We start from the raw sequence: 11,524 nt of genomic DNA on the forward strand, positions 1-11,524 counted from the left end.
TACGATTAAAATGATACCCTACTTATATATAGGTTTGATTTTGTTGTACTTCTGGAAAAAAATCATAACTACATGAAGGAAAATGTATACGTTTAAAATTGTCATCTTCTGACCCCTATAACTTTTACATTTTTCCACGTACGGGGCGGTATGAGGGCTTATTCTTTTGTGCCGTGATCAGAAGTTTTTAGCGGTACCATTTTTGTATTGATCAGACATTTTGATAAATTTTTTCTTTACATAAAATGTGACCGCTATTTTGGACTTTGAATTTTTTTACGCATACGCAGATAATAACAATATATTTTTAGAACTCGGACATTTCCGCACGTGGCGATACCACATATGTTTATTTTTATTTACACAGTTTTTTTTTTTAAATGGGAAAAGGGGGGTGATTCAAACTTTTAATAGGGGAGGGGTTAAATGATCTTTATAAACTTTTTTTTTTCACTTTTTTTTTTCAATGTTATATAACACTGCACACACTGATCTTTTACATTGATCATTGTTATCCCATAGGATAACATTGATCAATGATTCTGACACTTGACTCCTCATGTCCTACAGCTGTTTGGGACGCCGTGATTTTCCTGCGGCGGTCCTGAACAGCCCACTGAGCTAGCCGTAAGTAGTTTTCTATCACTTTAGACGGGGCAATCAACTTTGAATGCCGCGCGCTATTAGCCACTGGTCCCGGCCTGACCCGTTATTACGTGGGGCCACAGGAAAGGGAGCGGAACGCCCTGGGTCCTTAAGTGGTTAAGGGTGAATGGCCAGTGAAGGCCAGAAATATGTGTACATCCATCTATCTGGCTTAAAGGGGTTATCCAGGATTGAAAAACAGAGCTTATTTCTTCCAAAAACAGCACAACACCTGTTGTGTGTGATAATACAACTTGTCTACTTTAACATCAATGAAACTAAGCTTCAATAGCAAACCCAACCTGAGGACAGGTGTGGTGCAGTTTTTTAAAGAAATCAGCACCATTTTTCTTTTCCTGGGTAACCCCTTTAAGACATCAATGACAAAATGGAATTTTAGACCATTTCTTGAGCGTCCCCCATTATTGTAATCCTATTTGACCATCATTTTTGTGATACTCACTTTTGAGTAATTCTATATAAGGCATCTATTTTCTTTCTTTCTGCACTGTCTACTGCGCACAGTTTGCATATAACTATAAATTCGTGTCTCTGTTCCCGCTGTCCCTGGCACTGCTACTGAGGTGTAAGGCGTTCCACGCATGTTTTTAATATTTTGAAAGATAAAAATATCCCCAGCTCGCCAGCTTTACATCAGTGAGTCAGGGATGCAGTCATTCTAAACAGTCAGGAAAAATGTGAGTTCAAAAACAAGTTTTATCATTGGTTCCTTTCATACTTTTGTCTGGATCTTTTCGTTCTGATTCTGAATCATTGCTCCTGATCTCTGTTTAGTAACAGGCATAAAGAAGAAGCAGTATATTCAGCAGAGAGGGGTTAAGCACTGTCATATTAGGCCGGCCTACAGGCTATTACTTACGTAAAATGAGGGTATTGTTCTCCGGACAGTGAGACCATGTCATGTTGTCAATACACCCACGCTGTGATAAGTGTCAGAACTGTCTCTTCATTTTTAGGTCATAATATATTGACTCCACAATAAGTGGTCTGTTTGAACTGTATATCAGTCTGAACTATACACAACATCCCCAAAAGTCCGCTTAGAACAGATTTCATCCATATGTGTTTGTTAAACATCTCAATTCAAGGCCATAGATAGTCGTCATTTCAATTCATCCAGTGAGGTTCTATTGTCACTTAGTTTGTAAACTACCGTATGTTTCACCCTATAGGACGCACCGGCATATAAGACGCACCCAATTTTAAAGGTGCAAACTCTAGAAAAAAAAGATTCTGCACCCAACAGTGATCTTCAACCTGCGGACCTCCAGATGTTGCAAAACTACAACTCCCAGCATGCCCGGACAGCCGTTGGCTGTCCGGGCATGCTGGGAGTTGTAGTTTTGCAACATCTGGAGGTCAGCAGGTTGAAGACCACTGGATAGGAGATAATACTCACGTGTCCCCGCCGCTCCTAACCCGTCACCGCTGCCTTGGATGTCGCTTCATCGCTATCGCCGCGTCCCCGGGGTGTCCCCGACGCTCCAGATGTCTTCTTCCCCGGGATCCACACTCTCCGTCGCCGTCATCACGTTGGGACAGCGTGGATGACGGGACAGCGTGCGCGATGACGTGATGACGTCGAAGGACAGCGCCGGCCATGCAGGGGATCCCGGCACGGAGCAGACTCCGAGGAGGCAGGTAAGGTCCCTCCCGGTGTCCTGTAAGCTGTTCGGGACACCGCGATTTCACCGCGGCGGTCCCGAACAGCCCGACTGAGCAGCCGGGTTAGTGTCACTTTCACTTCGCCGCGTCTGAAGGGTTAATACAGGGCATCACCACGATCGGTGATGTCCTGTATTAGCTGCGGGTCCCGGCCATTGATGGCCGCAGGGACCGACCCGATAGGGGTGTATTCGCCATATAAGAAGCACCAACTTTTCCCCCCCAGTTTTGGGGAAGAAAAAGTGCGTCTTATACAGCAAAAAATACGGTATGTTCTGTGTTTGAACTAGGAAAGCTTCTGACATGCACACTGAACATATCCCGTTGACCCAACATGTGGCAAATTTTATTTCAAGGGGTAGTCTGGAATGCAGTAGTGAGGACTTTGGATATGAACTATATGCTTGCCCACCTGACAGTCTTGTTCTGGCATTATCTTTGATCTACCAATTCATTTAAAAGTAGCTTATAGATGTTTTAATGTCACAATTGCTCACCTTACAGTTGTGCACCGCTTATTGTTTGGTGCCAGCTCCTGGGTTTCTAAATTAAGCACACAACACATTGAAGTTGCATAGCTGTGCAAGTCACTTTATATGTGGAAATTACTGATATGCCTTGCATTGGTAGCTTAAAGGGGTACTCCGGTGGAATTTTTTTTAATTTTTTTAAATCAACTGGTGCCAGAAAGTTAAACAGATCTGTAAATGACTTCTATTTAAAAAAAATCTTAATCCTTCCAGTACTTATCAGCTGCTGTATAATACAGAGGACGTTCTTTTTTTTTTTTCTTTTCTGTTTGACCACAGTGCTCTCTGCTGACACCTCTGTCCATGTCAGGAACTGTCCAGAGCAGGAGAGGTTTGCTATGGGGAATTGTTCCTGCTCTGGACAGCTCCTGATACAGACAGAGGTGTCAGCAGAGAGCACTGTGATCAGACAGAAAAGAAATGAAAAAAGAAAAGAACTTCCTCTGTATTCTACAGCAGCTGATAAGTACTGGAAGGGTTAAGATTTTTAAACAGAAGTCATTTACAAATCTGTTTAACTTTCTGGAACCAGTTGATCAATTTTTCTGTATGTCTCACAGAAAAGGATTGCACTAACACATGTTTTGCTATAAACATGTTTATTGCCTTTGTGTGTATTGGAACTAAATCAAAAAAGGGAGGAAAAAAAACAACTTGGGAATAATGTCCCAACAAACTCCAAAAATGGGCTGGGGCAAGTAACAGGAGTGGGCAATATAAAAATCACACCTGAAAGCAGATTAAAAGGAGAGAAGTTCACTTAGTACGGTATTTGCATTGTGTGTCTGTGTGTGCCCAACTAAGTATGGACAACAGAAAGAGGATAAGATAACTGAGGACTTGAAAACCAAAATTGTTGAAAAATATCAACAATCGCAAGGTTACAAGTCCATCTCCAGAGATCTAGATTTGCCTTTGTCCACAGTGCGCAACATTATCAAGAAGTTTGCAACCCATGGCACTGTAGCTAATCTCCCTGGGCATGGACGGAAGAGAGCAACTGATGAAAGGTGTCAATCCAGGACAGTCCGGATGGTGGATTAGCAGCCCCAAACAAGTTCCAAAGATATTCAAGCTGTCCTGCAGGCTCAGGGAGCATCAGTGTCAGCGCGAACTATCTGTCGACATTTAAATGAAATGAAACGCTATGGCAGGAGACCCAGGAGGACCCCACTGCTAACACAGAGACATGAAAAAGCAAGACTACATTTTGCCAAAATGAACTTGAGTAAGCCAAAATCCTTCTGGGAAAACATCTTGTGGACAGATGAGACCAAGATAGGGCTTTTTGGTAAAGCACATCATTCTACTGTTTACCGAAAAGGGAATGAGGACTACAAAGAATAGAACACAGTCCCTACAGTGAAATATGGTGGAGGTTCAATGATGTTTTGGGGTTGCTTTGCCTCTGGCACTGGGTGCCTTGAATGTGTGCAAGGCATCATGAAGGAGGATTACCAACAGATTGTGGGTCACACTGTACAGCCCAGTGTCAGAAAGCTGGGTTTGCATCCAAGATCGATGGTCTTCCAGCAGGACAATTACCCCAAATATACATCAAAAAGCACCCAGAAATGGATGGCAACAAAGCGCTGGAGAGTTCTGAAGTGGCCAGCAATGAGTCCAGACTTAAATCCCATTGGACACCTGTGGAGAGATCTTAAAATTGCTGTTGGGAAAAAGTGCCCTTCCAATAAGAGAGACCTGGAGCAGTTTGCAAAGGAAAAGTGGTCCAACATTCCGGCTGAGAGGTGTAAGAATCTTATTGATGGTTATAGGAAGCGACTGATTTCAGTTATTTTTTCCAAAGGGTGTGCAACCAAATATTAAGTTAAGGGTGCCAATAATTTTGTCCAGCCCATTTTTGGAGTTTGATGTGACATTATGTCCAATTTGCTTTTTTTCCTCATTTTCTGGTTCAGTTCCAATACACACAAAGGGAATAAACACGTGTATAGCCAAATATATATTACTGCAATCCTTTTCTGTGAGAAATACTTCATTTTCTTGAAAAATTTCAGGGGTGCCAACATTTACGGCCATGACTGTACATGAGATATATTTATATATGTGTGTATCTCATTCTATTGTCTGTCTTGCATAAAGGAAATGACAATAGAAAAAGTGCTGGGGAATTCTCACATTCCACTATGATGTTCATGAAAGTGGATTTCTGAATGTGTTACTAGAGCTTTGATGCGGTTGCCTAGATACATCTCCCATAATGCCCTTACAATGCTTTTTACAGAATAAGAGAGCTCATTAAAAATTAAATCTCTATACCGCTTCTGACATGTAGCATTTGCTCCAGAAAGCTCTCAGGTTATCTCTTCCTGGTTATAAATCCTATGACAAATATTCGCTTTCTCTCCAATGAATAGGAAAGAAAGAGATATTCTGCTAGGGATATAATAATTATCAGCTGCAAGAGGTTTCTCTCAATAAATACAATGTTTCATCTTGTAGAAGGTAAGTAAGTAAACAGAAGATAATGGAATCAAGATTTGCCATGTGCGAGTGGAAGGAAAATGTCATGTAACTGACGCGTGTGTCATCTTTTCAGGCTCAGATTCAGCAAGACTTACATCTTTATCAGAGACTACTCCAAATAGAAAGCAGTAATAGATTTCCAAATGCAATGGATACATAATGGCGTAATCTCTATATGTAATGTTGATTTTGTGAAGCATGCATTGTAGCGGACTCCCTTCCCCCAAATCACTTCATCACTGACAAAGCCATATTCTGCTAGCCATCATTTCCTTACACCAAGATGGAAAATTAAAGGGATTTTCCCTCATTAAGATATTCTGTGACTATATGTATGGTGGGGGTCTGATTTGTATGCAATTGACCATCTAGCTGTGCAGAGAGCTGAAACCATAAACATTTTCCTAAGTAGCAAGGTGGCTGGGGGTTACTGAAGGAGGAGGAGGTCCTGGCAATGCATCAACTTCCTTCTTATGATCATTAGGGCTCAGTGGTCAGACCTCCGACTTAGGCTGCATTCACACCTTATTTTTACGTTACGAGTGCCGGATTCGGCTGGGGGAGGGGCAAACTGGGCTCTCCCGTACCCCAGCCGGACCAGCGCTGAAATCCATTTACTTTAATGAGCTGACCAGAGTCAAACAGTGACTCCAGTCAGCTCATTTTTGACCCGTATGCGGTTTCCTGAACGGACCTAAAACCGTAGTATACTACGGTTTTAGGTCCGGTCACAAAACTGGATATGGGTCAAAAATGAGCCGACCGTTTGACTCCGGTTGGCTCATTAAAGTAAATGGATTGCAGCGCTGGTCTGGCTGGGGTATGCGAGTTTGCCCCTCCCCCAGCCGGATCCGGCACCCTTAACGTAAAAATTAGTGATATACCATGAGTTTTTGAGATGTTTTCAGGATAGGCCATCCAAATATGACGTGGGGTTCAACTCCCAGTACCCCTATCAACCAGTTAACTGAAGGGGTTGCTATGAGCATTGCAGCTTCTTTACCTTCCTACCAGGCACGGTTCTGTATATGCAGTAACTAACAAATGTACAGGGCTGTGACTGATGGAATGCGGGGAGACCAAAGTGCATGCAAGAGCACAGTAGCACCTTCAGACTGGTGAGACCGCCTGAGCTACTGCCCTTCATAACCCAATCCAAGGAAATAAAGAGGCAGGTCAAAAACAGCAGCAAAACATGGAGGAAGGGTGGGACAACCTCCCAGGTGGGGATGGTGTGCCGCATCAGAGAGTGTCTATAAATGGCTGGGAGGGGACACAAAGACATAGGGAAGACACAGGAGGGGGAGTGATTCGGTGACCAATACGTGACCCCCGGGACTGTAACACAAGCTTCGAAGAGTGGGGGAGGGGAAGGACCCTGACTTGGCCAACTGCTCCCTAGTCAGGGGGCAATGCTGTTAGACATAGCTTGAAGTCAGACTGAGCAGATATCGATGGTCTAGCCGGAGGATAGACCATTTATTTAAACAAAAAGACACACACAAAAAAAAACTTGTAACTTCATGAATGTTGAACATGATGAATGTTTCAAATGTCAGCCTTCTATTATGAGGCCATTTGACTAAGTAGCCTCAGAAGGCGGCATCTCAGAGGTGACAAAAAAACCTAGCCCAGGACTTGCGGCCCACCGCAACACATCCTGTTTTCTTTACTGAGGCTGGCCTGGTCATGAGTGTTACTACGCTACGCTCTGCTGATAGGGTGGTGGATGGGCCCATGGGTTTAAAACCTTTCTGACCCATGCCATACATTTAGTGCACTCAGGAGCCACTCATTTAACTGTTAAAATGCCATGTTCAATAGCAATTGATAAACAGCTTTTGGAGCATATTCCTGGTGTCTAATAGTCCGACTGGTTGGTGTGATTGACAAGATTTATGTTCATAACACCAAGCATGTGTTATGAAACATGGGCTTCCAACAGCCCTTTTCAGAAATGCTAGGACTACTAGTATACTAAATAAACCAGATAAATCCACTATTATTTCTTATCTTGGAAAAAAGAAAAACTGGGTAAGAAAGACCTGTCACATCCAGTTTACTCCTAATAACTGATATGACAATGACATACAGTCAGAACATACTGTATCCTTTTACTGTTTTATCACTTTATAACACCTGTTAGTTATACATGCAGTAGGTTTCCAGTTGGAAGATGAGGGCTTAACTGGTGTACACAATAGCAACACTTTTATTTGTATGACAAATAGAGTTTTATAAAGATAAATATGGCACCATTTTTACATGTTACAGCTGTTCAAACACAACATGTTGTACTGACCTACCATGTTTAAGTGGTTGAGAGGATCTTGTGTTTTTGTTAGATGTTAAAGGAGTAGTCCGGCACACACTTTTCCCATTTTGTCCCGACCGGGCTGCAAAATAAAAGAAAACAAACCTTCTCTTACCTGCCAACGAGCCCCCGGAGCTCCGGTACACTCCGGTACAGGTCTTCGGTCCCCGGGCTGTATTCTTCTTACTTCCTGTTAGTCCGGCACGTCACACGGAGCTTCAGCCGATGTCCCGCCTCGGCTGGTGATAGGCTGAAGCTCCGTGTGACATGCCGGACTAACAGGAAGTAGGAAGAATACAGCCCGGGGACCGAAGACCTGTACCGGAGTGTACCGGAGCTCCGGGGGCTCGTTGGCAGGTAAGAGAAAGTTTGTTTTCTTTTATTTTGCAGCCCGGACGGGATAAAATGGGAAAAGTGTGCGCTCCTTTAAGGTGACATGTAAAGCCACCTGTAAAAAAAATTACCAAAGTACAGAATTGCTAATATTCAGTCACATCATATACCAGAAAATAATAATAATAAGTGATCAAAAGTCCCATCAAAACAAAGATTGTACAGATAAAACAGATTACGGGGTCAGAAGAGGACAATATTAAGCATACACATTTTCGTACACAAAGTTTCAGTTTTTAAAAGTAGTACAATAAAACACATGTTTTAATAATTTGGACCTACAGAATAAAGGTAAGGTGTCATTTGTACTGAAAAGTTCATATGTAGAAACAGAACCCCCGATCCCCCCCCCCCCAACACACACACACATACAAAATTAGCAAAATGAAGTGAAGGGTTTTGCCATAGATTTTGTGGTAAAATGAGTGATGTCATTACAAAGTACCACTGGTGGAACAAAAATGCTGTAAATATAGATCAGTAGACCTGCAGTTTGGCCAGGACACTCTCATAACATGGGCACAACAATGAACCCATAATACACTTGTGCAAAATTGGCCTTATCATTAATTGAGTAAAGGTTTGTTTGAAAACTATTATTCCCAATCTCTCCATACACTTGAACGTTTGGCTGGGATGAAAGAAAAGGGGTAACCCACAGTTAAACTCCTCTGGCCGCAGCTTTTCTCTCTGAGAACAAAAGGGTCAAGCAGTTGCAATCCAACATGCCTGACCTATTTGTCCCCAACATTATGTGTCAAAGAAGAGTCCATACACATTAAGTCAGTTGGCCAGTCCTACTGTCAGCAGATCAAGTCAGCAGATTTGGCCAACTTTTCATTAAAGTGTATAGGCACCTTTAGGTATTACAGTGATAAATGGCAAGAGAAGTGGAAGGGATGTAGAAAATTGAAAGCAGACCCCCTCTCCCCTCCATCAAACACACTGACAATGGTTTCATAATGACAGTCACTTACTTAATTTATCCACCTTAAAATGATGTTCAAAAATTTCAACATTAAGTTTTTATCTAGTTGATTATTGTCTTGTGTATTACATATGTGTGATTGACTGTCTGCATTTGTTGTCTTTCCCAATTCTAATCTTTGTATCATTTTGTGTTTTCTTCCCGCAGTTCCATCAGGTGAGAAGAGTAATGACCATCCTTTTCCTTACTATGGTTATTTCATACTTCAGTTGCATGAAAGCTGCCCCTATGAAAGAAGCCAGTGTCAGAGGACAAAGTGGCCTGGCCTATCCGGGTCTTCGGACCCATGGTACTCTGGAGAGCATAGGTGGGCCTATGGGTAGTTCAAGAGGAGGTGGACTTCCATCCCTGACAGATACCTTTGAACAAGTCATAGAAGAACTCCTAGAAGAGGAACAAAGCATAAGGCAGAGTGAGGAGAACAAGGACTCAGATATGTATTCATCAAGAGTTATGCTAAGCACTCAAGTGCCTTTGGAGCCCCCCTTGCTTTTTCTTCTTGAGGAGTATAAAAATTACCTGGATGCTGCAAACATGTCCATGAGGGTACGGCGACACTCAGACCCAGCCAGGCGTGGGGAATTAAGCGTATGTGACAGTATTAGCGAGTGGGTAACTGCAGCAGACAAGAAAACTGCGATTGATATGGCGGGTCAAACAGTTACTGTTCTTGAAAAAGTCCCAGTACCCAAGGGTCAACTGAAACAATATTTCTATGAGACCAAATGCAATCCTATGGGCTACATGAAGGAAGGTTGCAGGGGCATCGACAAGAGGTACTGGAACTCGCAATGCCGAACTACCCAGTCTTATGTGCGCGCTCTCACCATGGATAGCAAAAAAAAAGTTGGTTGGCGCTTTATAAGAATAGACACTTCTTGTGTATGCACACTGACCATTAAAAGAGGAAGATAGTGAAGTTATCTTGTATAGATTATATTGAAAAGAGAATTATCTATTTGTATATATACATAACAGGGTAAATTATTCAGTAAAAGAAATAATTTTATGGACTGCATGTATAAATGAAGTTTATACAGTACAGTGGTTCTACAAATCTATTTATTGAACATATCCATAACCTAAAGGAAAACAGAGTCCTCTTCGCACATTGTAGCCTGTGATCTGCTAGAGGGGCCGGGACCACATTGCTGTGCAATTATTCCTTGGCCCCTTTCGCAGTCCATGGGTTAAGAAATAAGCCTGCATTATGCTCCTCAAAAACATTGTGGTTTGTTGATGTTGCCAAGAATTGAAATCATAAAAAAAGATATAAACAAGCATGCATGCTGCTTCAATTGTGAATTGATAACAGTCTGTCTTCATCCAGACAAAAGACAAAAAAATCGAACCAAAACATTCTGTTTACACTTTAGACAGTATCTTTATTCATGTCGGTATTATATCTGTTTACTGCTTTTAACTTCTGATAGCGTTGGAATTAAACAATGTCAAGGTGCTGTTGTTATAGCTCTACTGTTTAATTTAAAAATTTTTGTGTTCTTTTTTTCGTTCCTGAGAAAAAAGTTGCAAAGAACTTGTCATGAAATACGTGTTCTAGAAAAAAAAATCAGACAAATATTACATTTTTTGTATGTTGTGAAGGTGTTTGCAAACTCGAATCAGACTACTGATCAAAAAAATAAATAAAAAAAAAGTTAAGGCAATTAAAAAAGACAAAAAAAGTCAATGTTCATGTTAAACGTTTTCGAACCTGCATTGGAAACCGAGTTGTATTTCAATGAGGGCATGAAGCTTTCTCTTTCTTGCAGGCTTTTGTGTGCTACATTACAGCTGTGTATACTATTCTGGAATTCATGCAAGACTGGTGCATTTCTTTAAAAAACAAAAAACAACTATAACATTAATAGAAAAGGAAGTTGCAGGTTAGAAGGGACGAGATCTTGAATGGGAAAATGGTCAGAATGTTGCTGGGTTCTGTCGACATTTGCATTACAAATGCTACCTGAATGTTGTTTTTCCAAGCACTTTTGGCCACGTAACATTGTCCTCTTAATGCTAATAGGCAAACAAATGAGATGTGGAACTGTCACCAGCTTTCAAAGGAAAGTAGCAAAAAATTTGGATGCTGTGAAGTGTGCAAGACATCTAGTGGCATACAGAACTCCTGACCAAGAGCTCAGGTTATCGTAAAAGTAACGCAAATACATTGTCTAAATTGCCTTCAAATTGCCTTTAAATTTCCTTCAATGAGAGTAGGGAGACATTTTGCATATTGATCAGTATTGATGAGAATGCAACTAACCTATGGTTAGGGGTGTCATACCTTAGCAATGTTGACATTGAATTCCAATTAAACAATAAATACTTGTTTCTTTCATAAAATTGCTGCCCGTCTTGCAGTAGGTGCACTTTAAGGAGAATATAAAGGTACTAGGTAAAAATAGCTATTCTGTTTGCAAAACCATCACCAAGTTTAACTATCAGCCACTCTATAGTTGATAGGCATGTTCCGAA

At 41.5% G+C, this 11,524-nt stretch overlaps 1 protein-coding gene across 4 annotated transcripts in view; it reads left to right on the forward strand.

The window, feature by feature from the left end:
- The window catches only part of BDNF (brain derived neurotrophic factor), an 85,096-nt gene extending 74,591 nt beyond the window's left edge, over positions 1-10,505 (forward strand). For all 4 annotated transcript variants that reach the window (XM_056526685.1, XM_056526686.1, XM_056526687.1 and 1 more), the window contains exon 2: positions 9,194-10,505. In XM_056526685.1, the coding sequence (XP_056382660.1) occupies positions 9,194-9,961 (768 nt within the window). In that variant the 3' untranslated portion in view covers positions 9,962-10,505. The remainder of the gene's footprint in view (positions 1-9,193) is intronic.
- Positions 10,506-11,524: the final 1,019 nt, after the last annotated feature.

The sequence above is a fragment of the Hyla sarda genome, chromosome 6, assembly GCF_029499605.1.
Source record: "Hyla sarda isolate aHylSar1 chromosome 6, aHylSar1.hap1, whole genome shotgun sequence".
In the NCBI taxonomy this organism is placed as follows: Eukaryota; Metazoa; Chordata; class Amphibia; order Anura; family Hylidae; genus Hyla; species Hyla sarda.